Raw genomic sequence first — 20,873 nt, 5'->3', positions numbered from 1 at the left:
GACTCCATTATGAAAGCTCGAAAAAGGTTTCGAAACACAAGTTGACAATTTATTCAGGTTGACAGCGATCAAACGGCAAGACAAAACAGCAAAGAGACCCAGACGAGGAGACAAACTAGATCTAGGGTCACCATATCACAAGTGAAAAAGGTTTCAGAGAAAAATGACAACAATTACTGTGTTGGCCCGAATATAACATGGTGTTTTTTGCATTGAAATAAGACTGAAAAAGTGGGGGTTGTCTTATATTCGGGGTCTAGACCAGTGCTTCTCAATTATTTTCTGTTATGCCCCCCCCCAAGGAAGATGTAAATGTTTCGCGCCCCCCCCAAACTCTCTGCCGCCACTGTAAATAGTATAATTTGTCTATACTATTACTATTATAAGTACGCCACTTCCTAACATTGTGTCTTTTTTTCTACGAAAGAAAAAAAGAGTAACATAGATCAACTTATAAAGTATAACTGTATTAACATTGTTTTGTTTGTAAAAGAAAAGACTGAATGCGCATCAATTTGCCTAAATTAAAAAAAAAAAAAAAAAGTCACATTCAAACTGTAAAAATACACTCATGGTACATTTTCACCATTTGGTACTGATAAATAAAATTTAATAAAATCAGTAAATAATAACAAATTCAAATTGATTAGAAACATTAACTCATGAGGACAATATGCCAAAAAATTTGACCGAAAAGACAAAACTGAATAGAAAAAAAGTGTCTTTGGACAGAAGGACAGTTTTTATTTTCACTTCTCACAGTATCACCTCCTTTGCAATTGTATGGGGTTATTTTGCACTGAGCATGCTAACAGTGCTCACTGGTTTACTGATATAACAATGACAAAGCGGGACGATTGTTGGCAATATTCGTCACGTTTTCGCTGAAAAACATCAAGCGGCTTATCAATGAGCTTGAGGTCTAATGTCTTTAAGTGGCGTCTTAATTGATTTGGCTTCCAGCTGTCCGCTATAATCATTTTTAGACACAGTAAACAGTGGTCTTTCCTCATCTCCCACTGTATTAAAAGTCAAAGGCAAAAGGCCCGAAAAAAAACGCATGCTCTGCGGCCTAGAGATAACCGTAGGTGAGGGCGGTCATGTTGACGATCCCAAGCCGAAAGTGGCACTTCTCGGGCGGACACGTGCGAACCGGAGAAGACAGTGGGTCGCTGCGTGGGTCCGGCCGGAAAACGGCTTTCGAAAACGGCGCACAGCTCTTCGTGTCTCTTTGCTGCAGCAGGGCCGAAAACCAAAAGTGGTTTTTGCCATGTGGCATTTTTTTTTTTTTTGCGTTGTGGCAAATTTTTTTGCCATGTGGCATTTTTTTCTTGGCAAAAAAAATGCCAAAAGGCAAAAAAAAAAAAAAAAAGGCAACATGGCAAAAACATTTTGTCACATGGCAAAACATTTTTGCCACATGGCAAAAAAAAAAAAAAAAACGCCATTATGGCAAAACATTTTTGCCACATGGCAAAAACCACTTTTGGTTCTCGCTGTCTCTTTTTCTGTGTGCTCTTGCATAGTTCAAAATTACTGCGCGCACTCTGAAAATGAGAGCGCCACTGCCACCCACTGAGTGGATGTGCAAGTACATTTTATTCTAGTAGGGGAAAAAAAAAAAGCATGTTCCCCGAGGTCACCTCCGCCACCCCTGACATCGCTCTGCGCCCCCCTGGAGGGGGGTGCGCCCCACTATTTGAGTACTATTTCAAAACTATTTCAAGTACTGGTCTAGACATTATACCCATTCATGACACTAGATGGCGCCAGATATCATTGGCAGAGGATGTTTATGAGGAGTAATGTTCTGTCATGACAGATCTCAGCTACTCTCAAGTTTAACCAGTTTGCATTATTTTATTGCAATGTTTTTCCTTATTCAGATTTGTTTTAAAACTACAGTTACAGTTAGACTTCACTTTGATGGTTAATGCAGTTATTGCAATTTTGTTGTTTTATCGCAATAGATTGGTTTATTTACATTTCAAAAACCAGAAGCCATTCATTTACGAATGTGACTGCACTTTAGTTTACATATTTAAATGTTCAGATATTAAGATTTGAACGAGGCAAAATAACATGCTTTTTCTCTCAAATATATTGTTATAATCATTTGCTTCAGCTGCAAGGCAAGGCAAATTTATTTATATAGCACAATTCAACACTAGGCAATTCAAACTGCTTTACATCACATGAAGACCATAAAAATCACATTTAAATCAACACAACGTAAAAACCAAGACAAATGATCGCATTTAATCACAGAATAAAAATAAATAAATAAAAATAAAACAAAAATAAAAATAAAGCAAGAACTACTACTACTAATAATCATTGAAATCAGCAATGGAGATAAGCACAAGAGGAATAGAAGGCAGGTAGGTTGAAATATATAGACAGTTATGGATATGCAGTGCCAAACAAAAGTGTTTTTAGCCCTGATTTAAAGGAGCTAACAGTTTGAGCATACTTCAGACGTTCGGGTAACTTGTTCCAGAGGTGAGGAGCATAATAACTAAATGCTGCCTCACCCTGCTTGGTTCTTGTTCTTGGAACATGCAGAAGACCCGTTCCAGACGACCTTAGGGGTCTAGATGTCTCATAGGAATCTAACAAGTCAAGCATGTATTTTGGTCCAAGGCCATTAAGTGTTTTGTAGACGAGCAGTAGTATTTTATAGTCTATCCTTTGACTCACTGGAAGCCAGTGTAACGATTTCAAAACCGGTGTAATGTGGTCCAGCTTCCTTGTATTTGTAAGGACTCTGGCTGCAGCATTCTGTACTAGCTGCAGCTTCCTGACTGATTTTTTATCAAGACCTGTAAATATACCGTTGCAGTAGTCCAATCTGCTGAAAATGAATGCATGCATAAGTTTTTCCATGTCTTGTTGAGTCAGAAGCCCCTTAATTCTGGTTATATTTTTTAGGTGGTAATAAGCGGATTTAGTGACGGACTTTAGATGGCTATCAAATTTTAGGTCTGAGTCAATAATTACGCCAAGGTTTCTGACTTGATTTGTAGCTGTAAGTGACATTGTGCTAAGTTGGCTGCTTATCTTTGACCTTTCCTTTTTTGGCCCAAAAATGATCACCTCTGTCTTCTCCACATTTAACTGGAGAAAATTCTGGCACATCCATTCATTGATTTGACGAATGCATTTACTCAGGGAGACTAAGGGACTATAATCATGTGGGGACACAGAAATTTACAGTTGTGTGTCATCTGCATAGGCGTGATAGGAGATGTCGTACTGTTCCATTATCTGAGCTAACGGAAGCATATAGATGTTAAATAAGAGTGGTCCAAGAATTGACCCTTGAGGGACTCCACATGTGAATTTGGTTCGTTCTGACTGATAGTTTCCAATTGACACAAAGAAATCTCTATCATGTAAATAGGATGTGAACCACTGAAGAATAGTGTCAGTAAGTCCTACACTGCACTGTAATTATTTTCTGTATAAAAATTAATTTGGTGTTCAAAAAGTCTTTTTTCAAACTTGAGTCTTGAAAAAGAGGGGGTCGTCTTATAATCAGGGCCGTCTTATATTCGGGCCAATACGGTAGTTAAACATTGTCTTTTAAAGGCTCTGTTGAGGCCGGCTGTGGTCCGGAAGAAGGGTGAGTTTGGGCATTGTTTAGGATTATTCTCTGTTGTGGATTGGGCGGGAGTTTCGGGTGTTGCTGTTGTCAGGGCAACGAGAATTGAGGATTTTGCCATCCTCAGCGCCACGTGGGTGCTGAGTGTTCACTTCTCGGTCGAGGGTCCCTCCGTATCAGATTTTCCTTGTGGCAAGACAAGATGTCCCGCCATTTTTCCTGGACTCTCCGGAAGAGCTGATTGCGGGATTTGGTGGCGCAGACGTGGGCTTGTAGGTGTCTTGCCTATCACCTGGTTGTCAGCGTCAATCTTGCTCAATCAGCTGCATGACGCACGCGCTGGGCTTCTGTGGTCAGAAGGCGTCCTGTATTTTTCTGTCCTTATCTGCCCGTTGTCTTGGTGCTGCCAGTTCTAATCACTCCAAGTCCAACTGTTCATAATATCAAATGTATTCTGCTTGTTTTTCTTAAACTATTATATAAATGCTATTTATTTTATACTGGGTGGGTTAGAGTAATACAAACAGTCAAACAGTAAATACGAGGGAAAATATTATTCCCTGATTGATTATATTAAATGTGTTAGAGTAATACAAACAGTCAAACAGTAAATACGAGAAAATACTATTTCTTTCAGCATGCTTGCTCTTCTGGTCGGTAGAACACTGTGGATTACTTTCTGTTGATTTTGGGGCATTTAAACGCCACTTTTTATAGATTTTGGGTTAGTTTCAGTCAAGGGCTCTCAACATTTCACAGATTTTTTGACATCATAGTTCCTTGTGGAGGCTGGCCTAACCGCAGTAGTTTTGCAGGTTAGCAAGTTCACACGGTTTAATATTATGCTAACTCTGATGCAGGTCGGACATTCAGTAGCAAACTTAGTGATGTGTTTCCCACCTCCACAACATTGATGTATTTTTACATTACCCACAGTGGCTACTGCCAGCTGAAAAAAAAAATTCTCATACCCTTCTCTTCGAAGGGGGCGGAGGAGGCGGCATGTGGTTGAAATGAATCTGTCGGGGCTATGTGAGTGTGCGTGTGTGTCCATGTGGCGGGAGGGTTGGGGAGTGAAGTCATCAGCCAATTATGGGGGAACGAAATGGACCGGCACATTCAGTAAGAGAAAAGGGATAAATGGAAGTCTGAACATAATGACAATAATTCACTTAATTATGTTAGGGTCTGTTCTATCCTTACAACATATGGGAAGACAAACTAAATTACTACCTACAGTACTAGTAAATAACTGAACTCATTATATGTTGCAAATAAGGTTGCTTAAATAAGGTGGTGACAAATTGAGCATCTGGAAAAGTTGGTAGTGCTATGTCCCTACCATCAGTACACTTTGGGGCATTCCAGGGTACTTCCTGTACATTTAGGATAATTTCCTGTTGATTTGGGGGCATTTCAGGGTAACTTCCCTATTGATAATGGTTCACTTTCTGTTTATTTTGAGTCAATTCCTGTTGATTTTGGTGACTTCCTGTCAATTTTGTGTCCTTTCCTGTTGATTTTGGGGCAATTTGTTTTGTTTTTGCGGGTATTCTGTGTGCTATTAGCAACGAATTGAGGTATTGGAACAGGATATACGTATAGGCAATTATTAGGTCACTTTCTGTTGATTTTCATTTAGTGCTACAACGATTAATCGATTAAAAGACTATGTTTAAAAAAAAAAAATCACAAATGATAATAAATAAATAAAAGATATAACTGTTTAAAAATTAGTAAATAAATAAAATTTAAGAAAATGATCCTTTGGGGAAGTATGATTATAAATGTAAGGAGGAAAATATTAATACATTCCTCCGTTTTTTAAATTTATTAGTCATTACTTTTAATTTTAATATTAAATGTATGTGGCGGAAAACACTCAAGCGACTTGAAGTTCCGCTCTGACAACCCCAATTTGGCCAAACTTAAAATTGTCCTATATGCATGTGTGATACATCATTGGAAATCTTAAAATCTCAATTTTCTTGGGGAGAAAAAATTTAAACAGGAGGGCATTTAAAAAAAGAAAAAAAAAATTAAACAGCAAAACCCTAACTGGAGGTGAGAGCACAAGAAAACACAATTAAAGACGCCACGATTTTAACGAGATTTTATCGCGTACTTACCTCTTTTTGATCCAAAAACTCCATGTAGCATGTATCAGCGAGTGTCAAGACACAGCTGTGAATGGCTACAGCCAGATTTTTGGGGGATTTTAAGGGTGTAACATGGCAATATAACAAGGGTCGCGATGTAGAAATTGCAGACATCAAGGAGTGGTCGAGATTTTCTTTTTCATATATTTACTCTTTAAAACTTTTTATTTTTCAAATTTTCTTCGTTTGGATCGACTATTTATCATTTAACATATCGGAGAAAATACAACAATAACTATCGGAGAAAATGCAACAATAACAAAAAAAAGAAATACAATTAAGCGATAGTTATGAAGTAGATATCCGTGACTTACACCAGTTTTTTTTATAGTGACGTGATTTAAAAGTTTAAAATATGCAAGTGAATAATTTTTTTAAGTGTTTTTTTTTTTTTTTTAGACATCAAACAATGATTCTAAGCTAAAAATGACAGACATTTTGAATAAAAAATACAATTCATTATCTTCTTTTTATGGCTGGGTTGAAACAAAAGCGTTTGCGCGACGTCTGTAAACGGGGGTCTCCAGGGTAAAACGGACAAATTATAGTTTGGGGGCTTAATGCACTATTAATCTGCTATGGCAGCATATAGACATATTGTTCTATCAAACACAAGTTCTTTTGGCTTAAAATACTGCAGTTTATTTTAACGAGGGTTGCAATAGCAGAAACTGCTTTTTCAGTCTTGTCTGCGTTTTCCGCCATATATATTGACATGACCTTTTCATGATTATTTTTTTTTTTAGTATTTTTTTCATTTTTGATTCAATTTTCTAGATATATTATTTTATTTGTAATAATATTTTTATGTACTTAAGTACTGTACACTCACCGGCCACTTTATTAGGTACATCTGTCCAACTGCTCGTTAACACTTAATTTCTAATCAGCCAATCACATGGCGCCAACTCTGTGCATTTAGGCATCTCAGTTCAAACTGAGCATCAGTATGGGGAAGAAAGGTGATTTGAGTGACTTTGAACGTGGCATGGTTGTTGGTGCCAGAAGGGCTGGTCTGAGTATTTCAGAAACTGCTGATCTACTGGGATTTTTACGCACAACCATCTCTAGTGTTTACAGAGAATGGTTCGAAAAAGAAAAATATCCAGTGAGCGGCAGTTCTGTGGGCGGAAATGCCTTGTTGATGCCAGAGGTCAGAGGAGAATGGCCAGGCTGGTTCGAGCTGATAGAAAGGCAACAGTGACTCAAATAACCACCCGTTACAACCAAGGTAGGCAGAAGAGCATCTCTGAACGCATAGTACGTCGAACTTTGAGGCAGATGGGCTACAGCAGCAGAAGACCACGCTGGGTGCCACTCCTTTCAGCTAAGAACAGGAAACTGAGGCTACAATCTGCACAAGCTCATCGAAATTGGACAATAGAAGATTGGAAAAACGTTGCCTGGTCTGATGAGTCTCGATTTATGCAGCGACATTCGGATGGTGGGGTCAGAATTTGGCGTCAACAACATGAAAGCATGGATCCATCCTGCCTTGTATCAACGATTCATGCTGGTGGTGGTGGTTTATTGGTGTGGGGAATATTTTCTTGGCACTCTTTGGGCCCCTTGGTACCAATTGAGCATCTTTGGAACGCCACAGCCTACCTAAGTATTGTTGCTGACCATGTCCATCTCTTTATGTAATCAGTGTAGCCAACTTCTGATGGCTACTTTCAGCAGGATAATGCGCCATGTCATAAAGCTGGAATCATCTCAGACTGGTTTCTCGAACAAGACAATGAGTTCACTGTACTCAAATGGCCTCCACACTCACCAGATATCAATCCAATAGAGCATCTTTGGGATGTGGTGGAACGGGAGATTCGCATAATGGATGTGCAGCCGACAAATCTGCACCAACTGTGTGATGCCATCATGCCAATATGTACCAAACTCTCCCGTCAACCCGTTACTAGCATGGTGTACCTAATAAAGTGGCCGGTGAGTGTACATTTGTTAAAAGTAAATTCAGGCATCAAGGGATTAATATTATTTGTTGAATTAACTAATTTTCTGCCAAAATACAAAAATGTTATTCAAGGGACAGCACACCCGTCATGTAGTTGAATGACTCAATCTGCTGCTAGTTTTGTCTTGGATTTAAAAGTATAAATTTAACCTTCAGCCACATTCAGGTGACTGCTTGCATAATGGGATTACCGTCATGTTTGTATGTGTAAGTGCAGTGTAAAAGTGTGTTTGTCTGGCACCAAGACATGAGTCAGGCGGTTTTACTGCTTTCATATCAATGTGTTTGTGTGTCACAGCAGGGGTTCTTTTTTTTTCCTGGGTTGAAACCTCTGATGGCTGTCTACTGAACTCTTTGGCAAGTCATCTGACATTTCCTCTCGCCACATTGACACAGGATCACAGCTAATATTTTTGGGGAGTAAAAATAGTAGCTGTTTTAACAATGTTTGCTCCACTTTTGCGCCATTAAACCTTGTAATGGTATCAGCATAAGTGCCTTAAGTGCCTGACTCTTATTCACAAAGTAGACGGGAGGAAATTTGGGGTGGAAAAAAAGATGCTTGAAGTGCTTGAAATCAACCTCACATAACGACTTTAAGCACTGGTTATTTAAAATACAGTGCTGCATTATTTGGACTATAGTGTAAGTCGCAGGAGTACAAGTCGTACCAGTAATAACAGAGGTCGGCAACTCGCGGCTCAGAAGCCTAATGCGGCTCTTGGAGCTCTGATGTGGCTCAGGTAATTGTTAAATATTTTGATCTGAGTAGAATTTATTTTAGCGCTTGCGAGATTTAAAAAAGTTTAACTTACCTTTAGTACGCAGATCAAGTCAGACTTTCTGTTTAGGGTGTTTTAACAGAAAACTCACACAAGTCATGAATTTGCTAACTATGTAAAGTCACGGTTGCCACAGGTCTGCGGCATTTACAGGTGTAAATACCTGTGAGTACATCTTCCAAGTAACAACTGTGACATAACATAGTTCACTCACTCAGGTCCTGAATTCACCAACTGTGTAAAGTCACGGTTACCACTCGTAAAATGTAGCTACAAGTCTTTGTACCATTCAAAGGCGCATCTGGGAAAGTTTTTTTGTGTGTGTTTTTTTTCTCCTCTTAGCGGTGGTATTTAAACAGTTCCGAGTTTATGTTTACATATACGTATACAGTGGGGCAAATAAGTATTTTGTCAACCACTAATTGTGCAAGTTCTCCTACTTGAAAATATTAGAGAGGCCTGTAATTGTCAACATGTGTATACCCATGGGAAAACCCCCCAGAAAATCACATTGTTCAATTTTCAAAGAAATTATTTGCAAATCATGGTGGGAAATAAGTATTTGGTCGACACCAAAAGTTCATCTCAAAACTTTGTTATGTACCCTTTGTTGGTAATCACGAAGGCCAAACATTTTCTGTAACTTTTCACAAGCTTTTCACACACTGTTGCTGGTATTTTGGCCCATTCCTCCATGCAGATCTCCTCTAGAGCAGTGATGTTTTGGGGCTGTCGTTGGGCAACACGGACTTTCAACTCCCTCCACAGATTTTCTGTGGGGTTGAGATCTGGAGACTGGCTAGGCCACTCCAGGACCTTGAAATGCTTCTTACGAAGCCACTCCTTTGTTGCCCTGGCTGTGTGTTTGTGATCATTGACATGCTGAAAGACCCAGCCACGTCTCATCTTCAATGCCCTTGCTGATGGAAGGAGATTTTCACTCAAAATCTCTCGATACATGGCCCCATTCATTCTTTCCCTTACACATATCAGTCGTCCTGGTTCCTTTGCAGAAAAACAGCCCCAAAGCATGATGTGTCCACCCCCATGCTTCACAGTGGGTATGGTGTTCTTTCGGATGCAATTCAGTATTCTTTCTCCTTCAAATATGAGAACCTGTGTTTCTACCAGAAAGTTCTATTTTGGTTTTATCTGACCATAACACATTCTCCCAGTCCTCTTCTAGATCATCCAAATGCTCTCTAGCGAACCGCAGAGGGGCCTAGACGTGTACTGGCTTCAGCAGGGGGACACGTTGGGCAGTGCAGGATTTGAGTCCCTGGTGGGGCATTGTGTTACTGATAGTAACCTTTGTGACTTTGGTCCCAGCTCTCTGTAGGTCATTCACTAGGTCCCCCCGTGTGGTTCTGGGATTTTTGCTCTCCGTTCTTGTTATCATTTTGATGCCACGGGGTGAGATCTTGCATGGAGCTCCAGATCGAGGGAGATTATCAGTGGTCTTGTATGTCTTCCATTTTCTAATAATGGCTCCCACAGTTGATTTCTTTACACCAAGCGTTTTACCTATTGCAGATTCAGTCTTCCCAGCCTGGTGTAGGTCTACAATTTTGTCTCTGGTGTCCTTCGACATCTCTTTGTTCTTAGCCATAGTGGAGTTTGGAGTGTTAGTGACGGAGGTTGTGGACAGGTGTTTTTTATACAGATAATGAGTTAAAACAGTTGCCATTAATACAGGTAACGAGTGGAGCCTCGTTAGACCTCTTAGAAGAAGTTAGACCTCTTTGACAGCCAGAAATCTTGCTTGTTTGTAGGTGACCAAATACTTATTTTCCACTCTTATTTCGAAATAAATTCTTTAAAAATCAAACAATGTGATTTTCTGTTTTTTTTCCCACATTCTGTCTCTCATGGTTGAGGTTTAGCCATGTTGACAATTACAGGCCTCTCTAATCTTTTCAAGTAGGACAACTTGCACAATTGGTGGTTGACTAAATACTTATTTGCCCCACTGTATGTCCAGCTTGGATCTTTTACATCATATCAAAAGTGAGATAATTTGATAATTTGATAATTTAACACTGAATGACATCTGTTATAAGCATTCATCAATGCTCAGGACAGTGTCATGTCATAATTATGATCTTCTAATGACAGTCCTATGGCGCCACTGTCAAATAAAGTGTTACCAAATACCATAACTAGCAATGAATGAAACAGCTAGAACAGTAACTGAAGAAATATTTAGCACAGAACATGATTTTTGATTGTTATTTACATCTGTAGCACTGCAATGTATGCTAGGAGGCAGGTTTGACGACAACAGTGTTGACAGCATGTGGCAGCAGAGGTTTACTGGTTCCCTAAAGAGAGCAGTGATGGCCAAATGAAGCTTTTTCAAGCAATGAAGTAGTTCATTTGGTCTTATGACAGTCTTATGATTCCGCTGTCAAATAAAGTGTTACCGGTAAATATCTTTTGGTGTAAATATCCCATAATACAGTGAGGACAGCCATGCTTTATAGTCCAGTGCAGCTATCTAGGAACAAATGCCGTTTTCGTGCAAAATTTGGTGGGTGGCGGCTTATAGTCAGGTGTGACTTATAGTACGAAAATTAGGGTAGTTTGAATAATGAGCAATCGGATTAGGAACATTTAATGTGTTGCAGAATAAACTTTAGGATATGTAAAACAAAGGCTTGCCAAGATTACACTTTCAAAAGAGCATTAAATGCGAACACAAGATTCTTGAGTGTATCTTCAAACTATGCAGAATTGCACTTTCATTTAAAAATATATTAAAATACCTGATTTAAGCCTCAAATGGTATTAAAAATAGATAAATAAATGAGGATCTAAGTACAACCAAAGAACAATTGCTTAACTTGCTTAGCAAAAGTCCGCTAGCCTAAATGCTATAAATATTTTTAAAAACATACCTATTAACAAATCTTTCAAACACAAAAAATAGCTACATTTTCCCAAAAAAAAAAAAAAAAAAAAAAAAGAATTCATTAAAAAAAACATATTTGCTTATGTTGGCTTTAGGGAGCAGATGGATTCAGCCATGTTAAATGGCTAATTTACTTTGCAAAAGTTCGCTAGCTTAAATGCTATAAAATGCTAACGTATAAAACATTTTTTTTACTCTTAACACATGGTTCAAATACATAGGAACATAAAAAAATTAAAATACCTGAGCTGAGCCTCAAACGGTATAAAGAAAATAAATGAAGATCTAAATCCAACAAAAGAACAATTGGCTAATTTACACAGCAAACGTAAGCTATCTTAAATGCTATCAAATGCGAATTTAAATTTTTTTATTTTTTATTTTTTACAATGCTCTTAACAGTTCAACCACATACTCCCACAAAAAACGGCTAAACATACCTATCAACTAAATTACGAATGCATTAAAAAAACATTAGCTTGAACAAAAACTTGGCTTATGTTGATTTTAACAGGGAGCAGCTGAATTCAGCCATGTGAAATGAATTATGTCATGTTTACTGTTGCCACTAGAGGGCAGTGTATCCACCCAAATCAATAAAACTACATTTAAACACTTTCAAAACAAACCGTGACCGTAAGAATTTACAAACTGCACCATTTCAAAGACAAACTTCTGCCAAAATCTGACGGAAGATCATTTGTTCCTGAAATCAAATCACAACATTCTTTTTCATGTCGATCGCAACAATACCTGATAATCATTCCTGGCTCCGCTTCAATGTGACTGCTGCTGTTTATTTTTACCGTCAAACCTGGCACACGAGTTGGTAATTGGATTGAGAGAATCGTCTTAGTCGCTTTGGTGGGGAAGCGAGCTGGGAAGCAAATGCCTGTAGCCATGAGGCGACGTCCTGAGCCCCCGCGGGAGGATAAAAACAACTTCTCAGAGATTTGCTAGAGGAGACGGCGGCTGACGCGTTGTCTCCTTAGATCCCGGGAGTCTTAATGGAAAATGGAAGCGTGATTTTTTTTGCCAGGGAGAATTTTTCTCCACACTTTGTGAGTTTACTGTGAGTAAATCCTCAATAATACAAGTTAAATATTAGAGGTGTGCATCGGCACTGCCCTCACGATTCGATTCGGAGGGTCATGATTCGATTTGATTCAGAGGGTCACAATTCGATTCGGTTCGATTCGGCAACGCATCGCGATGCATTAAAGCCTGGGATGCATTAATATTCTAAAGCAAAGCATATTTTTCATGAATCATGAGGCAACACAAGCGGTCAGACATTAAACAACTTTTTATTGGCATTTAATTAGTGCTTTGAATGAGACCAGGGTTTTCTCTATTTTTTTTTTACACACAGTAGCAGCCTTTCACACAGTGCAACATCTGAACTCCTGTGCAAAATCAGTAATAACAGTCACTGTATTTTAGTCACAACAACCCATCAATAAAAATATTCAAGTAAAAATTAAAGAAAACGACAAAATATTGTAGTGCGGCAGCATCTTTATCACAATATCAATCCGGGGATCAGTTCAGTTGCAAACAAAACATCAACTACATTGCAATGTAGAACAAAAGTAAAATGTAGGCCTAGCCAACTATATACTGTATGTGCAATAGAGGTTAGATCGGGCATTAAAATCCAGCCCGACACGACACGGCCCGCTGGTATTGAAGGCCGACCCGGCCAGAGCCCGATCAATTAACTAGATTTGCAGGCCCAGCCTGAAAGCCCGAATTTTTTTTTTTTTTTTTGGAGTGACGCGAAAAAACAACAACTTAGCAGCAGCAATTTATTTTCATATCTTCGAGTTGGCAGAAAAAACCGCAAGTTTTCTTAATGTTTAAATAGTCTACATATTTTTATGATCATTATAAAAGCATTTACACAACCAAATAGCGCCGGGAAAGGGTTAGAGTTAGAACATGCGGTTTTGCAGACACACAGAGGAGAAGATTCAAAAGGATCACATTTGTGTTGCCTGTGTGTGCATAAATAAAAGTGTCTTTCGTAACGAATTCTCAGTTGGCAGAAAAAAACACAGGTTTTCTTAATGTTTAAATAGTCTACATATTTTTATGATCATTATAAAAGCATTTACACAACCAAATAACGTCGGGAAAGTTTAATATAAAAAAACAAAAAAACATGCGGTTTTGCAGACACACAGAGGAGAAGATTCAAAAGGATCACATTTGTGTTGCCTTTGTGTGCATAAATAAAAGTATCTTTCGTAACAAATTCTCAGTTGGCAGAAAAAAACACAGGTTTTCTTAATGTTTAAATAGTCTACATATTTTTATGATCATTATAAAAGCATTTACACAACCAAATAACGTCGGGAAAGTTTAATATAAAAAAACAAAAAAACATGCGGTTTTGCAGACACACAGAGGAGAAGATTCAAAAGGATCACATTTGTGTTGCCTTTGTGTGCATAAATAAAAGTATCTTTCGTAACAAATTCTCAGTTGGCAGAAAAAAACGCAAGTTTTCTTAATGTTTAAATAGTCTACATATTTTTATGATCATTATAAAAGCATTTACACAACGAAATAACGCTGGGAAAGTTTGATATAAAAAAAAACAAAAAAAAAACATGCGGGCCACGGCGTTCAGGTGCGTGCACAAGCAAATGCACAATACAGAGAGCCTGCTCTCGGTTTTATCCTACCTATAATTTATTAGTCCGGCACGGCGGCCCGACCCAACCCGACCCGAACGTGAATGCTTAACATTTTGTCGGGTCGGGCCCAAAATGTTAATCGGGTTCGGGCACAAGATCTAACCTCTAAGAGATAGGACATAACATAACAAAGGCTAAAGCGGAGAAAGATGGAGCGAGAAAGATTATTGATGCACCTAAGACATTGAAAGCAGACATCTGGAGACATTTTGGCTTCTACGAGGTTGGTGGGAAACTTGACCAGAGTTATGTTGTGTGTAAAAAATGAAACATGAGAATAATAATACAAATGGGGAAACCAAATTAGTTGCATCACCGGAATTGCGCAGGGAAGATTTTTGAACATACGTATATATTTTAAAATGCACTGAATCGATTCGGCTTGTGTCCCGCATCGAATCGAATCGTCCATGCCCCGCATCGGGAGGCATCGCCGCATCGATTATTGTTGAGACCACTATTAAGTATGCAGGAGCCATCCCCAACAAGGTTAAAACGAAGTTATACTTGATTAAAAGAAGAACATGATGTCAAATTTACTTTCAAATTAATTGGATAGAAAGACTCCATTCATCAGGTGTCAAATTGAACAAACAAGGCAGACACAATATCGCCCCCAAACTGGGTTTGCACACTTAAGTAAAATTTAAGCAGCAAGGACAGTCAGGGCAAGTCAATATCCAAACCTAAAATCTATGGAGTATGCATTTTTCATTCCGTAGGAATTAATAGTTGGATTAGCTACATAAAAATGTCTTCGGTTCTGCCCTTCCAATTTGTACCCGAGCGGAAAAATGATGAGCAGGACGGCATTGTTGATATTTCACAAAACGAGCAGCAAAATCAATTAAATGTAGGTCTTCAGTGGGATTTGAACCCACGTTTCCTGCGCAACAGACGAGCGCGTAGACCACATGTTTATGGCGGAAAACACTCGGGTAACTCGAAGTTCCGCTCTGAGACCCCCAATTTGGCCAAATTTAAAAATTGTCCAATATGCATGTGTGATACATCATTGGAAAGCTTAAAATCTCCATTTTCTGTGAGAATTTTTTTTTTTTGAACAGGAGGGCATTAAAAAAAAATAAAAAAATAAAAATTAAACAGCAAAACCCTAACTGGAGGTGAGAGCACGCATAATTGAAGACGCCATAATTTTAATGACATATTATTGCGTACTTACCTCGTTTCGATGCAAAAACTCCATGTAGCATGTATCATAGAGTGTCAAGACACAGCTGTGATTGACTACAGCCGGATTTTTGGCAGGATTTTATGGGTGAAACATGGTAATATAACAGGGTCGCGATGCAGAAATCGCAGACATCAAGGAAAGGTCGAGATTTTCATTTTCATATACTAGTATTTACTCTTTTAAACATTTGTTTTTCAATTTTTCTTTGTTTGGATCGATTATTTATCATCTAAAATAATGGAGAAAATGCAACAGTAACGAAAAAAAAAAAATACAATTAAGCGATAGTTGGTAGATATCCGTGACTTATTTACAGACGCTAATTTTTTCATTGTGACGTAATTTTTTTTAAAAGTCAAAAATAAGCAAGTGAATAAGTCTTTTTAAAAAAATGAAATATACATTAATTAATGATTCTAAGCTAAAAATGATAGACACTTTGATTAATAAATATAATTACTTACCTCCTTTTTATGGCTATGTTGAAACAAAAGCGGTTGCGCGACGTCTGTAAACTGGGGTTTCCAGGGTAAAACGGACAAATTAAAAATAGTTTGGGGGTTTAATGCGCCATGAATCTGCTATTGCAGCATATAGACATTGTTCTATCAAACAACAGTTGTTTTGGCTTAAAATACACCAGTTTATTTTAAAGGGGTGTGCAAGAGCCGCTTTTTCTGTCTTGTCTGTGTTTTCCGCCTTATACTTCCACATGATGTCAGGGTCATGATTTTCCTTATAAAGCAATCGCAACCAACATGCGTTGTCTGTCTGTGAGGTAAAACCTGAAAGTATTAATGCTAGGGCTGTCATACGATTAACATTTTTAATCGAGTTAATTACAGCTTAAAAATTAATTAATCGTAATTAATTGCATTTCAAACCATCTATAAAATATGCCATATTTTTCTGTAAATTATTGTTGGAATGGAAAGATAAGACACAAGACGGATATATACATTCAACATACGGTACATAAGTACTGTATTTCTTTATTATAACAATAAATCAACAAGATGGCATTAACATTATTAACATTTTGTTAAAGCGATCCATAGATAGAAAGACTTGTAGTTCTTAAAAGATCAATGTTTGTACAGGTTATAGAAATTTTATCTTAAAACCCCTCTTAATGTTTTTGTTTTAATAAAAATAAACTAGTAGCCCGCCATTGTTGATGTCAATAATTACACAATGCTCATGGGTGCTTAAGCCCATGAAATCAGTCGCACCCAAGCGCCGGCAGAGGGCGACAAAACTCCCAAAAACACAAGTAACAAGTTGGCATTGCACTGTGCTGTCATTTTAATCTGTTTGAGCGGGGCATGGTCTTTAATTGCGGCAAATATTTTAAATATTTCAAATAATACGTCAAATATTTTCCACCTTCGGTTCCAGAGCTTTAAGTCACTTGGGGATTGTTATCTGTAGGACCATGGCTCCCAACAAAATGTTTACTGAATAAGAAAGTGAATGACTTCACCTTGCTGGTGTAAACTGGTATTTTCGACATCCGCACAAGTTGATCCATTGTTCACATTTTTTCCTCTGAGTCTTTAGCTTCGGGAAATGTATGAAGAAAACATCCTTCATATGTGGAAGGTAGTAATGTGTAGAGTTGTTTCTACAAGTTCCATAGCAGCAGTGTTTACTCTGCATGTTCTTTTTTGAAAGATTACCGGCAGAAAACAAGCCAGGGCGTGTCAATGTTGACCCACTTCCGGGTTACGATGGCGACATCACGGTCTAAAAATAGCATTTGTGCGCGACGCTATTTGAGTTCATTTTTTTTTCTCAAAAAGGATGACCACCAATGGAGATTTTTTTTTTTTTTTTTGCAAATAAACAGGAGTGAATGGAAACGTTTTTTGGAAGTTGAATGTGCAGTTAGAAATTAATGAAGTCATTGAAAATGTATAGGGAGGTTTTTGTCAAATTCTGGCGGAATTGTACGTTTTTGCCCAAAACTGATAAATTCTTCTCTAGGTGGGAGTCGGAACCGCCAAGGCCCCCGCCTTTGGCTGCTGTTCACGACCCGACCCCTTTGTCGGAGGTTCCCTTTAAAAGTAAAAACTAGGGTTGTTCCGATCATGTTTTTTTGCTCCCAATCCGATCCCGATCGTTTTAGTTTGAGTATCTGCCGATCCCGATATTTCCCGATCCGATTGCTTTTTTTTTGCTCCCGATTCAATTCCAATCATTCCCGATAATTTTTCCCGATCATATACATTTTGGCAATGCATTAAGAAAAAAAATGAATAAAACTCGGACGAATATATACATTCAACATACAGTACATAAGTACTGTATTTGTTTATTATGACAATAAATCCTCAAGATGGCATTTACATTATTAACATTCTTTCTGTGAGAGGGATCCACGGATAGAAAGACTTGTGACTTTGTATATTGTGACTAAATATTGCCATCTAGTGTATTTGTTGAGCTTTCAGTAAATGATACTGTAGCCATGCTCAAATGCATGATGGGAAGTAGAACAATGACTGTGCGTAGTGCTACTAAGTGATATATCTTCTCTGAGTTGGGAAATAATATAAGGTGTTAAGAAAAAGTTCATATACTACCTTGCTTCCTCACATTGCTTCCCATGAAATTTATAATCGTAGGGAGAGGGGTTGTAAGGCTTTAGCCAATTAAAAAAAGGCTCCAAAGTCTGCCAAAATTCACTCTACTCATTTTACACTGCCTTTTATCTCTCTATATAGGTAAAACGGCGCCATTACAGATTGAGCACGATAATGTGTAGGTGGGTTGTGCAGCGCATGCATTAATTGCGTTAAATATTTTAACATGATACATTTAAAAAAAATTAATTACCGCCATTATCGGGACAAATTTGATACCCCTACCTTAAGCCTAAACTAAAGACTCTGGATGAGTGTAACATATTATGTTTGTAACGTTAAATACAATTAGAAAACGATTTAATAAAAAAAAAAAATATATATATATATATTAGGGCTGTCAAAATTATCGCGTTAACGCGCGGTAATTAATTTTTTTAATTAATCACGTTAAAATATGTGACGCAATTAACGCACATGTCCCGCTCAGAAAGTGTTCTGCCTTTTGATAAGTTTTACAGCAAACGTTTTTGTGCTGTCCAACAGCAAACTCTTGTGGTCGCTTTGCGACATGGTTTATTGTTTTCTTGCCAGTTCATTATGGCTGCACGACGTCTCGGGCTGATAATGTTGTGCTTATATGATCCTTGGACAAGATTTGTCCGTAAGTATGGTTGTTGTAAAGAATGTACATATTATGTTAGTAAGCGAAATGTTATATTTTTTGTATGAGACGCTTTTTGTTTATGTTTAGTGAACCTGTATAGCGTGCTAAGCTAACGTTGTTGCTAATGCAATGCTTGTGTACTTTTTGTAGTTTTACGACGGTCTAAAGAGGACAATGGTTTGAGGCCATTTTATTATTAAATCAGATGAAAAAGGAAGAAGTCTAATTATTAAGGCGTCGTTCACTAGCTGTCTAGCTTTGGAAAAAGTAGACGCTTCGGAGTGAGGACAGCATAGACAGATTTAAATGACAGTAGAGTGAAATGCCCACTACAGTCTTTATGTACCGTATGTTGAATGTATATATCCATCTTGTGTCTTATCTTTCCATTCCAACAATTTATTTTACTGAATATATATATAATTTACAGAAAAATATGGCATATTATATAAATGGTTTGAATTGCGATTAATTGCGATTAATTATTTTTTAAGCTGTAATTAACTCGATTAAACTTTTTAATCGTTTGACAGCCCTAATATATATTTAAAAAAGGCATGGCCGATTTTTTTTTGCCGATTCCGATACTTTGAAAATGACGTGATCGGACCCGGTCGATCGGCATCCCGATCGATCGGGACATCTCTAGTAAAAACGTATTTGTTTTTTCCTATCTCAAATTTATCTTCTGACGTCAAACTAAATGCTTAAAAATAAAGGAATTGGCAAAACTTTTGGAGGTGAATGTCTGTCACGATCAGATATGCACTCTGGCTGACTGGCTGCATGTCTGTGCTCCAGATTCCGCTGGCTGTTGCCTCCGTTCTACAAACACACACACTTACATGACAGCTGTCACTTTGAGTAGCCACAGCACCATCACTACTTGCCCTTTCCCCTAGGCCCAGACTGGTACCTGAACAAGGTGAAGCTGACGATCACCGATGTCAACGACAATGTCCCTGAGTGGAACATGAAGCCTTTCCCGTACCAGGCCGGCGTGTCCCCCGACGCAACCCCGGGGACCTTCGTCTACCAGCTGCGGGCCTCGGACGGGGACGAGGGCCGACGCGGGGAGGTGGAATATTTTCTGGCTGATGGTAAGATTTGTTTTGTTTCTGCTCACGCGTTTAAATGACGTGAGGGGGAAAAAATTAGGCTGAATTTTGCACATGACGCACAAGCACGGGAATAAATCTGTGTCGTCAGGCCGCGGCACAGTCATTCAGACTGAAGCGCCACAGGCGTTCGCACATTCATTCATGCATCCTTGCGCCGTGAAGGCATCTATTAGTTTTTCTGTCTCCGTCACATCTATCTGGTATCTCTTTCCTCGGCACGCACGGCGACAGCCAGGGGCCTTCGCACTTTTGTTCGTTCACTTAGCGTACTTTCTGTTCTTCCACACACGAATGCATACCGTGTTGGAAAGCTGCCAAAATGGTGGACCTCCCGGTGGTTGAGGGGATAGAGGTTTGCTGGCATGTCAGAGGAGGGGATGTGCTAATCTTCCCAATGGGATTTTACAAAACACTCCTGACTTTCCTCTGACTCACATTAGTCCATTGCACTGCTCCCTGATGCAAAGCTCAAGTGGAATTGCCAAGAGACGCCCGCTGCTGGCACAGAACTACTGAAAAATACTTGCAGTAAAATTTGGGCTTTGTTGCAAGGCAAGGCATATTAAAAAAATCTATTTTCATGAAGTTTGAGTAATGGGAAAGCTCTCTCTATTCTATTGTGGACCAAACTGTCCATGTAGCAGTTTGCAATGATTTATCTGCACCTATGTTGTTATTGACTCACCATGTTGCCATCAATTGTTTTTCCTGAATACACAATGGCGAAAGTAAGAGATTGCCATTGTTAAGATTTTACACCACTAACAGTTCATTGCCAGATTTCTTGCTGTGCTTTGCTTGCCGCAAATGTGCTATTTTGCCTGCTGTGTAGATTAATTCTACGTTTTGGGCAATAAAAAGACTCCAGAATTGGGAGTCATAGAGTTTGGACAAATGCATTAGAAAACAGTGTTGTTTCTGGCAGCCCTATTAATTTTCGTCTTAGTCTATCGGACGGTAGTACTTATTATTGTTATCAAACTCTTAATGATGATAATTAGTGCTGCAACGATTAATCGATTAATTCGAGTATTCGATTAGAAAAAAAAAATCAAATTAAATTTTGTCGCGTATTCGTTTAATTAAAGCGGCATTGTAATGGTTTATTTTGAAAGTGTTTGCATTTAGTTTTATTGATTAGGGTCTCTGGTCGGCCTCTTTTCACACGGCTGAAT

At 38.4% G+C, this 20,873-nt stretch overlaps 1 protein-coding gene across 2 annotated transcripts in view; it reads left to right on the top strand.

Moving 5' to 3' along the window:
- Nucleotides 1–20,873, top strand: part of LOC130916155 (neural-cadherin-like) — a 442,935-nt gene that overhangs the window by 122,554 nt on the left and 299,508 nt on the right. Inside the window, exon 2 of one of the 2 annotated variants that reach the window (XM_057836648.1) lies at nt 19,480–19,677. The exons of the other annotated variant lie outside the window; for it this stretch is intronic. Within the exon in view, the coding sequence (XP_057692631.1) occupies nt 19,480–19,677 (198 nt within the window). The remainder of the gene's footprint in view (nt 1–19,479; nt 19,678–20,873) is intronic. 2 annotated transcript variants of the gene reach the window in all.

The sequence above is a fragment of the Corythoichthys intestinalis genome, chromosome 5 (assembly GCF_030265065.1).
Source record: "Corythoichthys intestinalis isolate RoL2023-P3 chromosome 5, ASM3026506v1, whole genome shotgun sequence".
Classification (NCBI taxonomy): domain Eukaryota; kingdom Metazoa; phylum Chordata; class Actinopteri; order Syngnathiformes; family Syngnathidae; genus Corythoichthys; species Corythoichthys intestinalis.
The sequence above is the reverse complement of the archived record's forward strand: the minus strand, read 5'-3'. Positions and strand labels throughout refer to the sequence as shown.